The sequence below is a fragment of the Staurois parvus genome, unplaced genomic scaffold (genome assembly GCF_062004578.1).
Source record: "Staurois parvus isolate SC_StPar_1 unplaced genomic scaffold, SC_StPar_1.0 ptg001108l, whole genome shotgun sequence".
Classification (NCBI taxonomy): Eukaryota; Metazoa; Chordata; class Amphibia; order Anura; family Ranidae; genus Staurois; species Staurois parvus.
This window is the reverse complement of record NW_028318904.1, coordinates 381,404-404,427: the sequence shown is the minus strand read 5'-3', so window position 1 is coordinate 404,427 and position 23,024 is coordinate 381,404. Positions and strand designations below refer to the sequence as shown.

Below are 23,024 nucleotides of genomic sequence, written 5' to 3'. Positions count from 1 at the left end.
CAAGGCTGGACTGGGCTACCAAACTATGGCCAAGCAGCTTGGTGAGAAGGTGACAACAGTCGGTGCAATCATTCACAAATGGAAGAAACACAAAACAAGTGTCAGTCTCCCTAGGTCTGGTGCACCATGCAAGATCTCACCTCGTGGAGTGTCAATGATCATGAGAACAGTGAGGGATCATCCCAGAACTACACGTGAGGATCTTGTCAATGATCTCCAGGCAGCTGGGACCACAGTCACCAAGAAAACAATTGGTAACACACTACGCCGACAAGGACTGAAATCCTGCAGTGCCCGCACGGTCCCTCTGCTCAAGAAAGCCCATGTCCAGCCCGTCTGAAGTCTGCACTGAACATCTGAATGATGCCGAGGAGGACTGGTGGGAAGTGTTGTGGTCACATGAGACCAAAATCCAGCTCTTTGGCATCAACTCAACTCGCCGTGTTTGGAGGAGGAGGAATGCTGCCTATGACCCCAAGAACACCATCCCAACTGTGAAACATGGTGGTGGAAACATTGTGCTTTGGGGGAGTTTTTCTGCTAAGGGGACAGGACAACTGTACCGCATCAAAGGGACGATGGACGGGGCAATGTGCCATCAAATCTTGGGTGAGAACCTTCTTCCCTCAGCCAGGGCATTGAAAATGGGTGGTGGATGGGTGTTCCAGCATGACATTGACCCAAAACACACGGCCAAGGCAACAAAGGAGCGGCTCAAGAAGAAGCACATTAAGGTCCTGGAGTGGCCTAGCCAGTCTCCACACCTTCATCCGATTGACAATCTGTGGAGGGAGCTGAAAGTTCGAGTTGCCAAACGTCAGCAACCAAACCTTAATGACTTGGAGAGGATCTGCCAAGAGGAGTGGGCCAAAATCCCTCCTGAGATGTGTGCGAACCTGGGGGCCAACTCCAGGAAACGTCTGACCTCTGTGATGGCCAACAAGGGATTGGCCACCAAGTACTAAGTCATGTTTTGTGAAGGGGATCAAATCCTTATTTCCCTCATGAACATGCAGATCAGTCATCATTATATATACACAGTACAGTGTGCGGTATATCCTCCATCCCTCTATATATACACAGTACAGTGTGCGGTATATCCCAGCAACAGTGTGCGGTATATCCCCCATCCCTCCATATATACACACAGTACAGTGTGCGGTATATCCCCCATCCCTCCATATATACACAGTACAGTGTGCGGTATATCCCAGCAACAGTGTGCGGTATATCCCCATCCCTCTATATATACACAGTACAGTGTGCGGTATATCCCCATCCCTCCATATATACACACAGTACAGTGTGCGGTATATCCCAGTAGCAGTGTGCGGTATATCCCCATCCCTCTATATATACACAGTACAGTGTGCGGTATATCCCAGTAGCAGTGTGCGGTATATCCCCATCCCTCTATATATACACAGTACAGTGTGCGGTATATCCCCGTCCCTCTATATATACACAGTACAGTGTGCGGTATATCCCCCATCCCTCTATATATACACAGTACAGTGTGCGGTATATCCCAGTAGCAGTGTGCGGTATATCCCCATCCCTCTATATATACACAGTACAGTGTGCGGTATATCCCAGTAGCAGTGTGCGGTATATCCCCATCCCTCTATATATACACAGTACAGTGTACGGTATATCCCAGTAGCAGTGTGCGGTATATCCCCATCCCTCTATATATACACAGTACAGTGTGCGGTATATCCCCCATCCCTCTATATATACACAGTACAGTGTGCGGTATATCCCAGTAGCAGTGTGCGGTATATCCCCATCCCTCTATATATACACAGTACAGTGTGCGGTATATCCCCATCCCTCTATATATACACACAGTACAGTGTGCGGTATATCCCCATCCCTCTATATATACACAGTACAGTGTGCGGTATATCCCCATCCCTCTATATATACAGTACAGTGTGCGGTATATCCCCATCCCTCTATATATACACAGTACAGTGTGCGGTATATCCCAGTAGCAGTGTGCGGTATATCCCCATCCCTCTATATATACACACAGTACAGTGTGCGGTATATCCCAGCAACAGTGTGCGGTATATCCTCCATCCCTCTATATATACACAGTACAGTGTGCGGTATATCCCCATCCCTCTATATATACACAGTACAGTGTGCGGTATATCCCAGTAGCAGTGTGCGGTATATCCCCCATCCCTCTATATATACACAGTACAGTGTGCGGTATATCCCCATCCCTCTATATATACACACAGTACAGTGTGCGGTATATTCCCATCCCTCTATATATACACAGTACAGTGTGCGGTATATCCCCCATCCCTCTATATATACACAGTACAGTGTGCGGTATATCCCCATCCCTCTATATACACACAGTACAGTGTGCGGTATATCCCCATCCCTCTATATATACACACAGTACAGTGTGCGGTATATCCCAGTAGCAGTGTGCGGTATATCCCCCATCCCTCTATATATACACAGTACAGTGTGCGGTATATCCCAGTAGCAGTGTGCGGTATATCCCCGTCCCTCTATATATACACAGTACAGTGTGCGGTATATCCCAGTAGCAGTGTGCGGTATATCCCCATCCCTCCATATACTGGGATTGGCAGAGACTGGAGTCTGGTGACAGAACATGTTGTCCTTTCAGTGGGGGAGGGGAGGGGGGGTTCCCTGTGCATCCGTCTGGCGGAGAGCCCGGAATCCCGAACATTATTCACAGATGACCTCAGCCTGTCAGCGAGAGACATGTGACACCCGGGAACACCCCACCGCCGTCAACACAAACCTGGGGGGGGGGGAAATTGTGCTCACAGCCAGATCACATTCACAGCCAATTACGTAAGAGCAGACGGTGACAGCGAGCCGCCCGCCGGGGACACACCAGGCCGGCATTGTACGGATCATCACCCAACACAATGGCTCCTCTCAGTTCTCCTGCCTGTTATTTAGTAACAGAGACATTCTACCAAAGACCACCATCCACCCTACAAGCCAACAACGTTACCCAAAGGATGGTCAGTCGGGTCTACCAGGAAGATCCACCACCCCACCATGGACGCCCATCAACTGGAAGACCTCACAGTCAGGTTGTACCATCCATCGTTCTAATCCATCCATGCAGGTGGTTGGCACTCCTTGGCACCTTCGATCACACGGAACACATCTGCGGTCATACATTCCCACACCCCGGGTAGTTTTTTGCACAATGTTAGACATTTGCGCTGCAGCAATACCACAAACGATCCTCGAGAGGAGCCCAAAACCAGGGGGAACCAACTCTTTTGGAGTGAGGAGACCAAAGCTGAACTTTATGGTTACAACAATGAAACGCTAAGTTTGGAGAGGAGAAAACGAGGCGTATGAAGGGAAGTGCACCATCCCTACTGTGAAGCATGGAGGAAAATCTCTGGAGATCAGTATAGACTCCAGGGGCATCAATGAGGCCTATGAAGGGAAGTGCACCATCCCTACTGTGAAGCATGGAGGAGAATCCCTGGAGATCAGTATGGACTCCAGGGGCATTAATGAGGCCTATGAAGGGAAGTGCACCATCCCTACTGTGAAGCATGGAGGAGAATCTCTGGAGATCAGTATGGACTCCAGGGGCATCATTGAGGCCTATGAAGGGAAGTGCTCAGCCATACATGTGTTTTTAGAGGAGTCCCAGGGCCTATGAATAGAAGCACACCATCCCTACCGTGAAGCATGGAGGAGGATGTCTGGAGGACAGTATGGAGCTAATCTAAGGCACTTTTTGACACCTCCAGTCAGATGGAATACACTTACGGTTCTAGGTTTCTATACATTACTTCTGGAACAGTTGGTACAATATTATGGTCACAACGATAAATGCAATGTTTGGAGGGGAGTCAATGAGGCCTATGAAGGGAAGTACACCATCCCTACCGTGAAGCATGCAGGAGAATCTCTGGAGATCAGTATGGACTCCAGGGGCATCAATGAGGCCTATGAAGGGAAGTACACCATCCCTACCGTGAAGCACGGACGAGGGTCTCTGGAGGTCAGTATGGCCTCCAGGGGCATCAATAAGGACTATGAAGCGAAGTACACCATCCCTACCGTGAAGCATGGAGGAGAATCTCTGGAGGTCAGTATGGCCTCCAGGGGCGTCAATAAGGACTATGAAGGGAAGTACACCATCCCTACCGTGAAGCATGGAGGAGGATCTCTGGAGGTCAGTATGGTCTCCAGGGGTGTCAATGAGGCCTATGAAGGGAAGCACACAACCATACATGTGTTTTTAGAGGAATCCCAGGGCCCATGAGTAGAAACACACCATCCTTACTGTGAAGCATGGAGGAGGATCTCTGGAGGTCAGTATGGAGTTAATCTAAGGCACTTGACACCTCCAGTTAGATGGAATACACTTACGGTTCTAGGTTTCCATACAGTACTTCTGGAAGAGTTGGTACAACATTATGCTCACAACGATAAACGCAATGTTTGGAGGGGCGCTAATGAGGCCTATGAAGGGAAGTACACCATCCCTACCGTGAAGCATGGAGGAGGATCTCCGGAGGTCTGTATGGAGTTGTGTAGGTGGTCACCAATCTAAAGAATGTGGTTTTAGGTGGTTGGCACTTCTTGGTGGCCCACCTCCAATCACATAGAATACATTTGTGGTCACACGGGGACTAGCAGGGAGGATAGAGACCTTGCAATGTAATGAACACCGATTGGCTGCTCCTCAGGAAAGGGGCGTGTCTGAAAGCAGAGACCCCAGAGAATGGTGGTAGTTCCAATTTTTTATGTCGCAGGATATTACTGCAAAATTTCAGTAAAAGTTAATTTTAGGGCACAAAAAAATGCAATAAGTTATCTTATTTTTTTTGGTATATATAAAAGACGAGGTTGCAGCAAGTAAATCGATATCCAACTTGTCCAACCTTAAATTTGCGCGCACTCATGAAATGGTGATGAACTTCAGTCCCCTATATTTTCTATAGGTCGATACTTTCTAAGCTCCTTATAGGTCACCAGTTTAGCGATACGGAGGAGGTCTGGTGCTAGAATTATCGCTCTCATTCTGGCGTGCGCGGCGATATGTGACATGGGTATCGCAATCGACGGTTTCATGCGTAGGACCCCCAGCGTGTGCTTAACCAAAAAAGTCAACTCTACGGGGGCTGGGGTTCTGGAATGGCCCATTGGGATCTCCTGACCTCAACATCGCTGAGCCACATTGGGGAAATGTCTAACATCGATCTTCTACTAGGCAGCCAAAAAGAGTCTACAGGACCTGGAGAAGCCTCAAAAACGTCAGAGTGATGAGACCAAAACTGAATTTTGCGATCACAGTAAAAACACTATGTGGAGCGGAGTCACCGAGGTCCATGAGGAGGAGCATATGATTCCTACTGTGAAGCATGGAGGTGGATGTCTGCTGTTGGGGGCGTGCAAGCTACAAAACAAAAGGAATTTACTTAAAAACGGTCAGCGAGAGGACTGCAGATTTTATCAGAAAGCACTGGTGAAATATTGGCTCTCTTCATCAATGGAGATACACATGGGACTCACTTGGACTTTCCAACACAACAATGATCCAAAAACATAAAAATTCAAAACAGCTCTACAGTGTTTATGGTTCTGGATTGGCCGTCAGAATCTCCAGATCTCAAAATCATTTGGGACTTCTCCAGGTCTTGTAGGCTCCTTGTGGCTTTGGGAGTACCTCAAACAAACATCGAGGTCCAACTAGACAACCAAAAAAGAGACCTGGAGAAACCTCAAATCTTCTGATAAAAAAATCATTTGGGACTTCTCCAGGTCTTGTAGGCTCCTTGTGGCTTTGGGAGTATCTCAAACATCGAGGTCCAAATAGACAACCAGAAAGAGACCTGGAGAAACCTCAAATCTTCTGATAAAAAAAATCATTTGGGACTTCTCCAGGTCTTGTAGGCTCCTTGTGGCTTTGGGAGTATCTCAAACATCAAGGTCCAACTAGACAACCAGAAAGAGACCTGGAGAAACCTCAAATCTTCTGATAAAAAAAATCATTTGGGACTTCTCCAGGTCTTGTAGGCTCCTTGTGGCTTTGGGAGTATCTCAAACATCGAGGTCCAACTAGACAACCAGAAAGAGACCTGGAGAAACCTCAAAACTTCTGATAAAAATAAATCATTTGGCGTAATGAGACCAAAACTGAAAACTGGTTGCAACCATAAACAGTATGACTGGAGAGGAGTCCTATGAAGTCCATCACTCCCAGCATGAAGAATGGAGGTGGACCTCTGCTGTTGGGAGGTGTGAGCTACACTAGCACAGGGGATTTAGTCAAACTTCCAATGAATAGATGAATGCAGCTCATTATCAGGAATTAGTGGGGAAAGTTGTATTCATCAGGCATGAAGCTGCGCACGGGACACACTCGGCCTTTCCAGCATGACAATGCTCAGAAACAGAAGGCCAAGTTGATTCTTCTGAACGCCCTCCATGGATACGTCAGATTCTTCCCCCTCCAGGACCTGAAAGTCTTCTGCGGCTGTCAGCTGCTGCAATAAAAACTTTCAGTTCCTCCAACTGTCAGCTGAAGAGAGACTATAACCAGGGAGATCACAGCCGGGACGAGGAGCAGCGACCACACACACTGACATCTGCTGCTCGCTACTCTCAGCCACAATTTATCAGTCTTCCCTACATTGTCATAGAATTATACACATTGAAAGTCCTGACTGGGTCTGTTCAAGTACCAGCACTCGAGTCCCAGACTTTCCAATGACTACGAACCGCAATAATTGGACGCCCAGGCGACAACACGTGTTGCAGTCGTTGCACGCCCAGGCGACTCCACGCGGTGCAGCCGCCGGACGCCCAGGCGACTCCACGCGGTGCAGCCGCCGGACGCCCAGGCGACTCCACGCGGTGCAGCCGCCGGACGCCCAGGCGACTCCACGCGGTGCAGCCGCCGGACGCCCAGGCGACTCCACGCGGTGCAGCCGCCGGACGCCCAGGCGACTCCACGCGGTGCAGCCGCCGGACGCCCAGGCGACTCCACGCGGTGCAGCCGCCGGACGCCCAGGCGACTCCACGCGGTGCAGCCGCCGGACGCCCAGGCGACTCCACGCGGTGCAGCCGCCGGACGCCCAGGCGACTCCACGCGGTGCAGCCGCCGGACGCCCAGGCGACTCCACGCGGTGCAGCCGCCGGACGCTCAGGCGACTCCACGCGGTGCAGCCGCCGGACGCTCAGGCGACTCCACGCGGTGCAGCCGCTGGACGCTCAGGCGACTATACATAGAGCAATCACTGGACAGTCAGATGACTACAAACAGCACAATCACTGGCCGGTGTGAACCTGGGCTTTTAGGATGGGTCAAAATCAACCTTCAAAAGGGGGCATCTAACAGGTATTTCTGACCCAATAGCTACTGTAGGAGAGACATGGTACATTGCACCAATCCGCCTGGCACATATGTTCATCGAGCTTTTTGACCCAACCATGGGCCCCACCAACAGCTAGGTGGGATGGCATGCATTGTACCAAACTGTCCGGCACTCATTTCCATGCTTACTGGCCTTTCTGACCCAGCCAGAGGTTCCACCAAAAGTTAGATAAGATGTTGCACAATGTACAGATGCGCCCAGCACAAACCTCTGTGTATCGAGCCTTCTGACCCAACCACAGGCCCCACCGACAGCTAGTAAGATAGTGAACGTTGTACCGATTCACCAAGTACACGTCTATGTTTATTAAGCCTCTTCACCCATCCATTGGTCCCACCGACAGCTACGTGAGATGGTATAAATTGCCAATCCCACCAGCACACGTGTCCACGTTTATCAAGCTTTCTGACCCAAACATGGGCCCCTCCAACAGCTGGTGAGATGGTATACATTGCACCAACCTCTCTGGTACACATGTTAATGTTTATCGAGCTGTCCTAACCATGGATCTTCCCCAACTGCAAGGCGACACAAAGTACATTGTACCGAATCACCCAGTACACACGTCCATACTTATTAGGCTTCCTCACCAACCATTGGTCCCCTAAACAGCTAGGTAAGATGGTGTACCTTGTACCAATCAGCCCGGCACACGTCATTGTGTATCAAGCTTCCTGACCCAGTCATGGGCCCCACCAACAGCTCGTAAGGTGGTATATATTGTACCCACCTGTCTGGCACACATGTTCATGTTTATTGAGCTGTCCTAACCATGGATCTTCCCCAACTGCAAGGCGAGATAGCGTACGTTGTACAAATTCACCCAGTACATGTCCATATTTATTAGGATTCCTCACCAACCATTGGTACCCTGAACAGCTAGGTAAGAGGATGTACCTTGTACCAATCAGCCCGGCACATGTCATTGTGTATCAAGCTTTCTGACCCAGTCATGGGCCCCACCAACAGCTCATAAGATGGTACCAATGAGCCCAGCACACATCATTGAGCATCGCGCTTTCTGACCAAACCATGAGCCCCACCAACAGCTAGGTGAGATGGTGTACGTTGTACCAATTCACCCAGTACACACATCCATATTTATTAGGCTTCCTCACCAACCATTGGTTCCCTGAACAGCTAGGTAAGATGGTATACCTTGTACCAATCAGCCCGGCACAAATCATTGTGTAACAAGCTTTCTGACCCAATCATTGGCCCCACCAACCGCTCGTAAGATGGTACCAATCAGCACAGCCCACATGTCATTGAGCATCGCGCTTTCTGACCCAATCATGGGCCCCACCAACAGCTCGTAAGGTGGTATATATTGTACCCACCTGACTGGTACACATGTTCATGTTTATCGAGCTGTCCTAACCATGGATCTTCCCTAACTGCAAGGCAAGATACCCAGTACACGTCCATATTTATTAGGCTTCCTCACCAACCATTGGTCCCCTGAACAGCTAGGTAAGATGGTATACCTTGTACCAATCAGCCCGGCACACGTCATTGTGTATCAAGCTTTCTGACCCAGTTATGGGCCCCACCAACAGCTGGTGAGATGGTGTACATTGTACCAATTCGCCTAGTACATATGTTTATCAAGCTGTCCTAACCATGGATCTTCCCCAACTGCAAGGCAACACAAAGTACATTGTACCGAATCACCCAGTACACACGTCCATACTTATTAGGCTTCCTCACCAACCATTGGTCCCCTGAACAGCTAGGTAAGATGGTGCACCTTGTACCAATCAGCCCGGCACACGTCATTGTGTATCAAGCTTCCTGACCCAATCATGGGCCCCACCAACAGCTCGTAAGATGGTACCAATGAGCCCAGCCCACGTCATTGAGCATCGTGTTTTCTGACCCAACCATGAGCCTCAACAACAGCTAGGTGAGATGGTGTACCTTGTACCAATCAGCCCGGCACACGTCATTGTGTATCAAGCTTCCTGACCCAACCATGAGCCCCACCAACAGCTCGTAAGATGGTACCAATGAGCCCAGCCCACGTCATTGAGCATCGCGTTTTCTGACCCAACCATGAGCCTCAACAACAGCTAGGTGAGATGGTGTACGTTGTACCAATCAGCCCGGCACAAGTCATTAGGGATCAAGCTTCCTGACCCAACCATGGGCCCCACCAACAGCTCATAAGATGGTACCAATGAGCCCACGTCATTGAGCATCGCACTTTCTGATCCAACCATGAACTCCACCAACAGCTAGGTGAGATGGTGTACCTTGTACCAATCAGCACGGCACACGTCATTGTAGATCAAGCTTTCTGACCCATTAATAATCAATATCTCTGCACACTCCCAACTCTAACAATAACTCCTACACCCTGAAAGAAAAGTAAAAAAACTTTCACCCTTGAAAGTCAACGTAAACAATAACTAAAAACTCTTCTCTGTGAATAGATCTATTCCAATCTGAACATATATTGCTAAATAAAAACTAAATAAAAATACAAAAAATAATAAAATAATAAAAAAATAAATAATAAATGTCCCAAACAATAAATGTCCCAACATTGCCTATAGTACATTGTCTTTTCCGCTGCCAAATCAAATGGTGTCACTGTTTATTAACCCAACGTAACGTTTCCAAATTCTTTGTGTACCGTAAAAAATAAAAACTTATGCTAGCGTATGACCTTTTAAATAAATCAACTAAGTGCAACAAATCGTGTATCATGCAAACTGCATATCATGTGCACTCAACTCACACGTGAAAGAGAAAAAAAAAAAAAAAAAAAAAGAAAAAACCTTAAATCAATATATAAATACAATAAATATCCAAACATATATCTCCATAAAGATGCCCGTGTGACTATGAACACTCCAACTTCAAACAATACAAAATGATCCGCTCCACACAGTGCAAATGATGATTGACAAACCAAATAATTAGGTCAAAAAGTGAAACTCCATACCACTCCTGTGGTGGTTCCTCCTTAAGCCCGCTCTCATAGAATGAACACTTCTAAAAAAAAATGGATTGTAAAAATAAAGGGTTTCACTCCAGCTGGTGCAACAATGGATAATTACCCTAAGCCAGTAATAACCGGCTCTCCCCAAACAATGGATGATGGCACTCTCCAGGCTTCCTAATAGTCCTGTTGCCACTCTTCCATGATCCTCGTAAAGTAAAATCGGAGATTAAAGATGATCGGTAACAAAGTACAACAACATTTATTAAGTAGCTTACATTGAAAACAGAAGAAATCAGCTTCCAGCATAAGAAACAACTCAAGTGTAGTCCTATTATGAGGAAAAAACGCATGTTCCAAATTCCAAGATGGCCACGACAGCACTTCCGGTTCTGCGCGGGTGCGTCAGAAGTCACGTGTCCCGACGCGTTTCGTCACTTCCTGGACTTTTTTTTTTTTATAACGGATCCATCCCGGGACACATGTCATTGAGTATCGAGCTTTCTGACGCAACCACAGGCCCCACCAACAGCTGGTGAGATGGTGCACATTGTACCAACCTGTCTGCCACACATATTCATTGAGCTTCCTCACCCAACCATTGACCCCTCCAACGCAAGGTGAGATGGTGCACATTGTACCAACCTGTCTGGCACACATGTCCTTGTTTATTGAACTTCACCCATTAATCTCTCAAAACACAAAGGTAGGATGGTGCACATTGTACGGATTCACCCAGCACGTGTCCACGTTTATTGAGCTTTCTGACCCAAACATGGGCCCCTCTATTAGCTAGGTGAGATGGAGCGCATTGTACTGATTCACCCAGCATACATGTCCATGTGTATCAAGCTTTCTGAGCCAACCATGGGCCCCTCCAACAGCTGGTGAGATGGTATACACTGAACCAACCTGTCTGCCACACGTTCATTGAGCTTCCTCACCTAACCATTGACCCCTCCAACACAAGGTAAGACGGTGTACATTGTACCGATTCACCCAGCACACATGTCCATGTGTATCGAGCTTTCTGACCCAACCATGGGCCCCTCTATTAGCTAGGTGAGGTGGAATACATTGTACCGATTCACCCAGCACACATGTCCACGTTATTGAGCTTTCTGTCCAAAACAGAAAACTGGAATCTTCCCCGACAGCAAGGCGAGACAGCGTACATTGTACTGATTCACCCAGAACACAAGTCCTTAGTTATTGAACTTCTTCACCCATTAATCCCTCAAACACAAGGTAGGACGGTGTACGTTGTACAGATTCACCCAGCACGTGTCCATGTGTATCAAGCTTTCTGAGCCAACCATGGGTCCCTCTATCAGGTAGGTGAGATGGAGCGCATTGTACTGATTCACCCACCATACATGTCCATGTGTGTCGAGCTTTCTGACCCAACCATGGGCCCCTCCAACAGCTGATGAGATGCTATACATTGAGCCAACCTGTCTGCCACACATGTTCATTGAGCTTCCTCACCCAACCATTGACCCCTCCAACACAAGGTAAGATGGTGTACATTGTACCGATTCACCCAGCACACATGTTCATGTGTATTAAGCTTTCTGACCCAACCATGGGCCCCTCTATTAGCTAGGTGAGATGGGAGTGCATTGTACCAATCCACCTGGCACCAACCACGGGTCTTCCAACAGCTGGATAAGATGTTGCACATTGTACCAATGCTCCCGGCACACGTGTCATTGTGTATCGAGCTTTATAACACAACCACAGGCCCCACCAACAGCTGGTGAGATGGTACACATTGGACCAATCTGTCTGGCACACGTCCATGTTTATTGAGCTTTCTGTCCCAAACAGAATCTTCCCCGACAGCAAGGCGAGAGAGTACGTTGTACGGAATCACCCAGCACACATGTTCATGTGTATCGAGCTTACTGAGCCAACCATGGGCCACTCCAACAGCTGGTGAGATGGTATACATTGAACCAACCTGTCTGCCACACATGTTCATTGAGCTTCCTCACCTAACCATTGACCCCTCCAACACAAGGTAGGATGGTGCACATTGTACGGATTCACCCAGCACACATGTCCATGTGTATCGAGCTTTCTGACCCAACCATGGGCCCCTCTATTAGCTAGGTGAGATGGAGTGCATTGTACCAATCCACCTGGCACACATCTCCATGTTTATTGAGCTTTCTGTCCCAAACAGAAAACTGGAATCTTCCCTGACAGCAAGGCGAGACGGCGTACATTGTACTGATTCACCCAGAACACAAGTCCTTATTTACTGAACTTCTTCACCCATTAATCCCTCAAACGCAAGGTAGGACGGTGTACGTTGTACAGATTCACCCAGCATGTGTCCATGTGTATCGAGCTTTCTGAGCCAACCATGGGTCCCTCTATCAGGTAGGTGAGATGGAGTGCATTGTACCAATCCACCTGGCACCAACCACGGGTCTTCCAACAGCTGGAGAAGACGTTGCACATTGTACCAATGCTCCCGGCACACGTGTCGTTGTGTGTCAAGCTTTATGACGCAACCACAGGCCCCACCAACAGCTGGTGAGATGGAGTACATTGTACGGATTCACCCAGCACACAAGTCCTTAGTTATTGAACTTCTTCACCCATTAATCCCTCAAAACGCAAGGTAGGATGGTGCACATTTTACCAAGCTTTCTGACCCAACCATGGGCCCCACCAACAGCTGGTGAGATGGAGTACATTGTACCAACCTGTCTGGCACACATGTCCATGTTTATTGAGCTTTCTGTCTCAAACAGAAAAACAGAATCTTCCCCAACAGCAAGGCGAGACGGAGTACATTGTATGGATTCACCCAGAACACAAGTCCTTAGTTATTGAACTTCACCCATTAATCCCTCAAACGCAAGGTAGGATGGTGCACATTGTACGGATTCACCCAGCACGTGTCCATGTGTATCAAGCTTTCTGATCCAACCATGGGCCCCTCTAACAGCTGGTGAGATGGAGCGCATTGTACGGATTCACCCAGCACGTGTCCATGTGTATCGATCTTTCTGACCCAACCATGGGCCCCTCTATTAGCTATGTGAGATGGAGTGCATTGTACTGATTCACCCAGCATACATGTCCATGTGTATCAAGCTTTCTGAGCCAACCATGGGCCCCTCCAACAGCTGGTGAGATGGTATACACTGAACCAACCTGTCTGCCACACATGTTCATGTTCATTGAGCTTCCTCACCTAACCACTGACCCCTCCAACACAACGTAAGACGTTGTACCGATTTACCCAGAACACATGTCCATGTGTATTGAGCTTTCTGAGCCAACCATGGGCCCCTCTATTAGCTAGGTGAGATGGAGCGCATTGTACCAATCCACCTGGCACCGTGTTTATCGAGCTTCGTATGACTTTCCAATGACTCGCATGGACCCCCCAACTCCCCTGCCGCGCGCTCAGGAAGTTCCCGGCCTACCTGTAGTTACATTCACAGCAGCGGGAACCGGTGGGCTTTAAATGGGAAAAGACTGGAAATTCTGGCAGGTTTTTATCAGTCTGTGTCCCCACTGGTGACACCAAGGAGCCCTTTCCAGTTGTATGTGGGGAATATAATCCACAGAGGGGAAATGGTGTCACCAGGACAGGAAGTGAAGGACAAAATCCCCACCGAGGTCAAAGATAGTACCAAATATCCAACAGAGGTCCCAACTCTTCTCTACTCCATCCAGACCTAATGGAAAATATTTCGGCTGGAGTTCCACTTTCAGCATTTGAAAGGTTTCCTTTTTTTCCACCTTAAGCAGAACTCCAACCACAAATATCAACATAAAAAAAAAAAAAGTCTAAAATAATAAAACCAGATTGGCTGCAACATTCATCTTCACGCGAGAGATTTACCCCCTGCTTCATTTTTGTCCATGAAACCCATCCTGAAGGGTAGCCTGCCCTGAGCCACTAAAGGTCCTCAGACAGCTAACATCATTCACCCGATTCCTGCAAGCCCAGGTCACCTAGACTGACTATACAGCGATAGGCTCATCTATTTGTGACTCTGCTCTCCCCTCCTATCAGCATGCTTTTTGTCAACACATAAAACTGGCTCCTTGTGCTGCTTCTCCCTTTCCCAGTCTGGGCTCTGCTGTACAGAGGCTGATACCAGGTTACATTCAGCGACTCACACTGCTCGAATTTATAGAATACATTTATCGACATGTGAATTACAGAGCGGCACTGGTCGTGTGTGTTCAGCTTCCTACTACACAACAGCCTCCGGGAATGTTCCTCCTCTCGGTTCCCTCCAGACGACGTTCAATTCTGGGCCATTACAACCAACAAGTGGGACTTCCCCCGTCATCGGCAATGTGGAACCTGCATCGTAGGACTGTGCTGAAGGAGGTCGATCCAGCTGCAGACTCCGGCTCCAGGCCTTGGCAAGGGGTGATTGTGCGCGGCAGCTGTCAGAGTCAGCGAGGCCGGATTACGGGACGCACAGCGGGATCTCACTGACCGGACGAAGCACAGACACGTCTTATACAGAGAGCCTCACACACAGCAGACACTGAGCAGGCGTGTGCGCACCGTCCTCCGGCATTGTCCATCACAGACACTGGGCAGGCGTGTGCGCACCGTCCTCTGGCATTGTCCATCACAGACACTGGGCAGGTGTGTGCGCACCGTCCTCCAGCATTGTCCATCACCGGAAGAGCTTGGTACGCATACCCTGCAGTGTTGATCAATGGCCTGCCTGATCTTCCCGAGATTTTCCAGCTGGAACAGCAGAAAGCTGCTGAAAAAAAAATAATTAAAGGACAACTCCACATTCAGTAAGATTGTCCACTAAACCCATCCATCCTGAAGGGCAGCCAGCCATAAATGCTTGCCATGGCAGATGACATACAACCTTTAGAAGGAGAAAATCATTGCCTATTGTGCACCATTCCTATGGAAGGTCCATACTCCTCTGGATAACGGGAGGGGCACCATGAGTATGCCCCATTCCCATAGACTGCCCTGAGCCCAGTGGGCACATTCCGTTGGAGGGTCCATATTCCTCTGGATGGCTGGAGGCCACCATGAGTATACCCCATTCCTATAGACTGCTCTGATCCTAGTGGGCACATTCCGTTGGAGGATCCATATTTCTCTGGATGGCTGGGAGCCCCCATGAGTGTGCACCATTCCTATAGACTGCCCTGAGCCTAGTGGGCACACTCCATTGGAGGGTCCATACTTCTCTGGATGGCTAGGGGCCACCATGAGTGTGCACCATTCCTATGGAAGGTCCATACTCCTCTGGATAACAGGGGGCACCATGAGTATCCCCCATTCCTATAGACTGCTCTGAGCCTAGTGGGCACATTCCGTTGGAAGGTCCATATTCCTCTGGTTGGCTGGGGCTGCCATAAGTATGTGCTGTTCATATCAAAGGTCGGTACTTATTTGGTTGTATGAGGCCACCATGCCTATGCACCATTCCTATAGACTGCCTTGAGCCTGTTAAATGGTCCATATTCCTCTGATTAGCTGGGGTCCACCATGAGTATGCAGCATTCCTATGGAAGGTCCATACTCCTCTGGATGGCTGGGGGCCACCATGAGCATGCACCATTCCTTTGGAAGGTCCATACTCCTCTGGATGGCTGGGGTCCACCAATCCATTGGAAGGTCCATACTCCTCTGGATGGCTGGGGTCCAGCATTCCTATGAAAGGTCCATACTCCTCTGGATGGCTAGGGGCCACCATGAGTATGCCCCATTCCTGTGGAAGGTCCATACTCTGGATGGCTTGGATGGCTGGGTCCACCATGAGTATGCCCCATTCCTATGGAAGGTCCATACTCCTCCAGATAGCTGAAGACCACTATGAGTATGCACCGTTTTTACAGAGTCTGTACACCCCTAAATGGCTAAAGACCTCCATGAGCATGCACCATTCCTATGGACAGTCCATACTGCTCTGGTTGGCTGGGACCGCCATAAGTATGCACCATTCCTGTGGAAGGTCTGTATTCCTCTGGTTGGCTGAGGCCGCCATGAGTATGCATCATTCTTATGAATGCTCCATACTCCTCTAGGTGGCTTAGGACTGTCATGAGCATGCACCATTCCTACAGATTGTCTGTACTTGCCCTGGCCCTCCCGACCACCAGAGCCTCGCCCTGGCCCTCCCAATCACCAGAGAGTTGCCATCGCCCTCTAGTGGCTGCAGATCTGTCATCACCTAATGTCCTGCACACTGGGGTGCCGGTCTAAGTTGGTGTGTTAGCACAGATTGCCGTAATCCGAGATCCCACCCCACCGCAGAACGATCGTAGAGACGCCTCAGCAGAAGATACGGATTGCAAGGATGGGCACTGAGAGGTCAGCTGGAGAAAGAGTTAAAAGGAAGAGTTCTGCCTCAGGTTCTAAAAGGAGAATAAACCGAGAGAAGTAGGAGAACGTCCAGATCCCGGTCTGTGGGGGTGCAAATATCAGCTGATAAAGACGAATATTACCACCCCCCCGTCACTTACAGGAAGCTCTGCAGCCATCATGAGACTCGCTCACAAGCTTTAATAAGATTATCAGATTAGAGGAACCGTTATTTCCAGCACTGATCTGCAGAGCGCGCACTCCACATCACATGACACCAGTCACCCCACCCACCATGGGTATCGTACCACCACACAGGCGCCAACCTCCTCCATGGAGGTGAAGAGAACCTGTCACCAAGCAAATCAATGAGCACAGATGGGGAGGAGATGAAGTACCACCCTTCAGTGTATGGAGGGATCTTCTTATCAATGTCAGATCCGGGATGTGGAGGGATCCGGGATGCGGAGGGATCCGGGATGCGGAGGGATCCGGGATGCGGAGGGATCCGGGATGCGGAGGGATCCGGGATGCGGAGGGATCCGGGATGCGGAGGGATCCGGGATGCGGAGGGATCCGGGATGCGGATCTTGTGAACAATGTGGAACGTACTGTATGTGTAGCTGTACACGAGATGACCTCATTGCATAGTAATAAAGGTTCAGTTGGGTGATGTGGAGGGATCCGGGAAGTGGACGGATGTGGAGGGATCAGGGATGTGGAGGGATCAGGGATGTGGACGGATCCGGGATGCGGATTTTGTGAACAATGTGGAACGTATGTGTAGCTGTACACGAGATGACCTCATTCCATAGTAATGAAGGTTCAGTTGGGTGACAACCCGACCATAAATGTAAATGAGAAGAGGACTCAGAGGTGATTGCAGGGTGTGTGTTGGTTGTCGGAGAGTCTAGTAAAATGAGATGACAGTTTACAGTCCGGCTTTATAGGACGGTGTGTGATGACCCCTCCCAGGTGGTGACCCTTTTGGTACAGGTGACCTCTTTTCAGGTTGTAAACCCTGTGGTACAGGTGACCCCATAGTACAGGTGACCTCATACCAGGCGGTGACCCCATAGTACAGGTGACCTCATACCAGGCGGTGACCCCATAGTACAGGTGACCTCATACCAAGCGGTGACCCCATAGTACAGGTGACCTCATACCAGGCGGTGACCCCATACCAGGCGGTGACCCCATACCAGGCGGTGACCCCATACCAGGCGGTGACCCCATAGTACAGGTGACCCCATAGTACAGGTGACCCCATAGTACAGGTGACCCCATACCAGGCGGTGACCCCATACCAGGCGGTGACCCCATAGTACAGGTGACCCCATAGTACAAGTGACCTCATACCAGGCGGTGACCCCATAGTACAGGTGACCTCATACCAGGCGGTGACCCCATAGTAAAGGTGACCTCATACCAGGCGGTGACCCCATAGTAGAGGTGACCCCATAGTAGAGGTGACCTCATACTCATACCAGGCGGTGACCCCCTAGTACAGGTGACCCCATACCAGGCGGTGACCCCATAGTACAGGTGACCCCATACCAGGCGGTGACCCCATACCAGTGAATGGCCCCAAAAAGGACAATTGACCCCCTATCAGGGGTTGATGCCTGTGGTACAGGTAATCCTCCAAAGCAGTACTGTATTCTGGCAGTACAGGTGACTCCAGTAGTACAGCTGTCCCTTAAATTGTGACCCCCAGTAGTACAGGTGACCCCCAACCAGGCTGTGAACCCCAGTAGTATAAGTGACCCCCTACCAGGCAGTGACTTCAGTAATACAGGTACCCACTCTAGTACAGGTAATAAGCTACCAGGTGGTGACCCCATAGTACTGGTGATCCTCTTCCAGCTGGGGACCCCCATAGTACCGGTGATCCTCTTCCAGCTGGGGACCCCATAGTACCGGTGATCCTCTTCCAGCTGGGGACCCCATAGTACCGGTGATCCTCTTCCAGCTGGGGACCCCATAGTACTGGTGATCCTCTTCCAGCTGGGGACCCCCATAGTACTGGTGATCCTCTTCCAGCTGGGGACCCCCATAGTACTGGTGATCCTCTTCCAGCTGGGGACCCCCATAGTACTGGTGATCCTCTTCCAGCTGGGGACCCCATAGTACCGGTGATCCTCTTTCAGCTGGGGACCCCATAGTACCGGTGATCCTCTTCCAGCTGGGGACCCCATAGTACCGGTGATCCTCTTCCAGCTGGGGACCCCCATAGTACTGGTGATCCTCTTCCAGCTGGGGACCCCATAGTACTGGTGATCCTCTTCCAGCTGGTGACCCCGCCCCCCAGAGTACAGGTGATTCTTTCCCATGATCCCATAGTACATTTAACCTCTCTGAGGTGGTGACCCCCTCCCAGGTAGTGACCCCATGTCACAGGCGGGTTTGATAAATGGACGCGGGGCGCTGTGTGGATGTACGGGATCCTGTGAATGATGATGAGAGTTGTAGTTGGCGGGGAGATCACATCTCATGACAAGGATGAGGAGTGCAGATCACCATCACACTGTCCCCGCCCCTCACACAGCCGTCCCATCAAACCTCACTGTCCCCGCCCCTCACACACTCATCCCATCAAACCTCACTGTCCCCGCCCCTCACACACTCGTCCCATCAAACCTCACTGTCCCCGCCCCTCACACACTCGTCCCATCAAACCTCACTGTCCCCGCCCCTCACACACTCGTCCCATCAAACCTCACTGTCCCCGCCCCTCACACACTCGTCCCATCAAACCTCACTGTCCCCGCCCCTCACACACTCGTCCCATCAAACCTCACTGTCCCCGCCCCTCACACACTCGTCCCATCAAACCTCACTGTCCCCGCCCCTCACACACTCGTCCCATCAAACCTCACTGCCCCCGCCCCTCACACACTCGTCCCATCAAACCTCACTGTCCCCGCCCCTCACACACTCGTCCCATCAAACCTCACTGTCCCCGCCCCTCACACAGCCGTCCCATCAAACCTCACTGTCCCCGCCCCTCACACACTCGTCCCATCAAACCTCACTGTCCCCGCCCCTCACACACTCGTCCCATCAAACCTCACTGTCCCCGCCCCTCACACACTCGTCCCATCAAACCTCACTGTCCCCGCCCCTCACACAGCCGTCCCATCAAACCTCACTGTCCCCGCCCCTCACACAGCCGTCCCATCAAACTTTTGGCTTCTCCGGCATTCAGCCAGCATTTTGTAAGTTATTAAAAAAAAAAAAAAAGTCAGTGTGTACGAAATGTGAGCGCTTCATAACGGCGGTCTGTATGTGGCCCCGCCCACCGGCAGCGCTAAACCGTACAAAACTGAGGACGGACAGATCTCCACAATGAACACGTCATCCCGCTGCACTGACAGGGAAATATACACAGAGGATCCATCAGATACAATGTATAGAAAATGTATCAATACAACCCGTGACCCCGCCCACCTTCCTCCAATAGACGGCAATGGACCGCAGCATTGCAAAACAATCTTGGGGCCCCAAAGCATTGGACAAGGCACCATGGGACTGCACTGCAGGACACTCGTGGGGCCCCAGAACATTAGGCAAAGCACCACAGGGCAGCACTGCACAACACTCATGGGGCACCAGAGCATTCAGCAAGGCACCACGGGGCCGCACTGCACTACAGGACACTCTTGGGGACCCAGAGCATTGGGCAAGGCACCACGGGGCCGCATTGCACTGCAGGACACTCTTGGGGACCCAGAGCATTGGGCAAGGCACCACGGGGCCGCATTGCACTGCAGGACACTCTTGGGGACCCAGAGCATTGGGTAAGGCACCATGGGGAAACACTGCACTCACAGATGCAGAACACTCTGGGGCCCCCAGAGCATTGGGAAAGACTCCAGGGGACCAGTTGCATTACAGAAAGCTTTGGGGTCCCCTGGGTATTGTGCAAGGCTCCAGGGGGCCCCAGTGGTTTACAGGAACCTCTGGGGGCCCTAGGACATTGGGCAAGGCCCCAGGGGGCGCCATTGCACTGCTAGAGGATTGCACTCTGTAGGGCCCAGGAGCATTGCAGGAGGCTCTGGGGACCCCACTGCACTGTAGGAGATTTGGGGGGGGGGGCAATGCTTTGCAGGAGGCTTTGAGGGTCCCAGGGCATTGTGCAGGTCTCTGGTGGACCCTACTGCAGTGCAGGAAGCTCTGGGGATCCTACTGCATTGTAGGGGCCGCAGGGCATTGTAAATGGCCCTTGGGGGGGGGGGCCCAATACACTTTCAAAGACTATGGGGCCCAGGTGTATTGTAAGAGGTTCCCAGAGACCCCACTTCAAGGGCAGAAGCCCCAATGCACTGCAGGAGTAAATGGGGGCCTCGGTGCATTTGTGGGAGGCCCCAGTGCATTCTTGGGAGGCTCCAGGGGCCCTGGTATATTGTTAGATGTCTCTAGGGGCCCCCAGCCATCTGTCAATACTGCACACACATGGTCCAATCACAGTCCTACCTTGTAGACCTCAGAGAAGAAGCCGGTCCCAATCCTCTCGCAGTAGAAGTCGTCGATGCGGGCCAGGTTGGAGACAGCGCTGCGAAGGGCCCGGTAGGAAGAGGGCCGCAAGCGGCAGGAGCCCTGACTGGTCAGAGTACATCCATTGGGGGCCCCGGACTCCGGATCTCCATCCAATTCCATATCAGAGATGTGCGGACATTCCCCAGGGAGGAAGGAGAGACAGGCGGGACGGTCACATGGTCCTCACATGTGGGGAGGGGCCACCCCACTACAACGCTCCTCGGGGGAGGGATCCGTCCAGGGACTGCGCCACATCTGCTCCGCATGTACAAGGAGGGGACTGAGGGACCAGGCCCCGCCAGACATGGGGGCCCCTAGCACTTCACAGTCTGTCCTGTGTAAGGCCAATATGGACCCCGACTGACCCCAAGGAGGAGCCTGACCATTCCCTACACCCAATATGGACCTTCCAAGGGCTCCCAACACCAAATATGGATCTGAGGGCCCCCCCAACAACCAATAATGACTTTCCAAGGACCTCAGACACTTAATATGGACCTTCCAAGGGCTCCCAACACCAAATATGGATCTGAGGGCCCCCCCAACAACCAATAATGACTTTCCAAGGACCTCAGACACTTAATATGGACCTTCCAAGGGCTACCAACACCCAATATGGATCTGAGGGCCCCTCCAACACCCAATAAAGACTTTCCAAGGACCCCAGACACTTAATATGGACCATCCAAGGGCCCCAAACACCCAATACAGACCTTCTGAGGGCTTCTAATACCTAATGTGGACCTTCCAAGGACCCCAACACCCAATACTGATTGTCCAAGGGACCCCAACACTCAATATAGATCTCTGAGGACCCCCCCAACATCCAATATGAATCTTTGAGGACCCCTCAATATCAAATATGGATCTCTGACGGCCCCCCAACACCCAATAAAGACTTTCCAAGGACCCCAAACAATTAATATGGACCTTCTGAGGGCTCCTAACACCTAATATGGACCCCAACACCCAATACTGACCTTCCAAGGGACCCCAATACGTAAACCTGACCACAGCTGCCCTCTGCACCCAAAATGGACCTCCAGAGACCCCAAATATAGGCCCTAACCGACCCCCTCCCCCTATACTGAATCCCTGAGAACCCCTAAAATCCAATGGGGGCCCTAACTGTCCTCTACACCCAATATGGACCCCCAGGGGCCCCTATACTGGCCAATGACTAGATATACCCCCCACCTACACCTGAACTATGGGGACAATGAGAGGGCCCCTCCACCGAGAACCGAGCTCCTCCTCCCTCTACACGGATCCTACCACCTTCTCTCCCCTCCGATCTCTCCCCTCCGATCTCTCCGGACTGACAGCTACGGCCTCCGACACCCCGACCGAGGCCGAGACTAGGGGAGGAGCCTGGGGAGGGACAGGAGGAGGAGACTTCTACACCGCCTACTCACTGTCAGCCAGACTGCGCATGTGCAGAATACAGAGCGCGAACTCCCCCCCCGTACACCCTGCAAGATTCAATCCTTCACAGGGCACTGACACCAAACCACGCCCCGTCCATACAGAGCAACATATGAGGGCCACGCCTCTCCCTTCACACCTACTGTACGGAACTGCAACTCCGCCCCTTCTATCACCTCTACTGTACGGAGGGACTCTCAGGGCGGGTCACGTGACGGAGGAATGGTGTGCTCATTGGAGGGAACTTTTCAGGAGAATGTACAGATAGCGATGTGTGATCTACTGGAGAATGCTGGATTGTTGTACCATTTATTGTATATAGTCAGTGAGGGGATCAATATTATTGTATATAGTCAGTGAGGTCATCAATATTATTGTA

General features: G+C 50.8%; 1 protein-coding gene across 1 annotated transcript in view; it reads right to left on the bottom strand.

Annotated features, from left to right (window-relative positions):
- LOC149440235 (dual specificity testis-specific protein kinase 1-like) overlaps positions 1-22,514 on the bottom strand; it is an 82,721-nt gene extending 60,207 nt beyond the window's left edge. The window contains exon 1 of the mRNA XM_089658869.1: positions 21,158-22,514. Coding sequence (XP_089514995.1) covers positions 21,158-21,340 — 183 coding nt within the window. The 5' untranslated portion in view covers positions 21,341-22,514. The remainder of the gene's footprint in view (positions 1-21,157) is intronic.
- Positions 22,515-23,024: the final 510 nt, after the last annotated feature.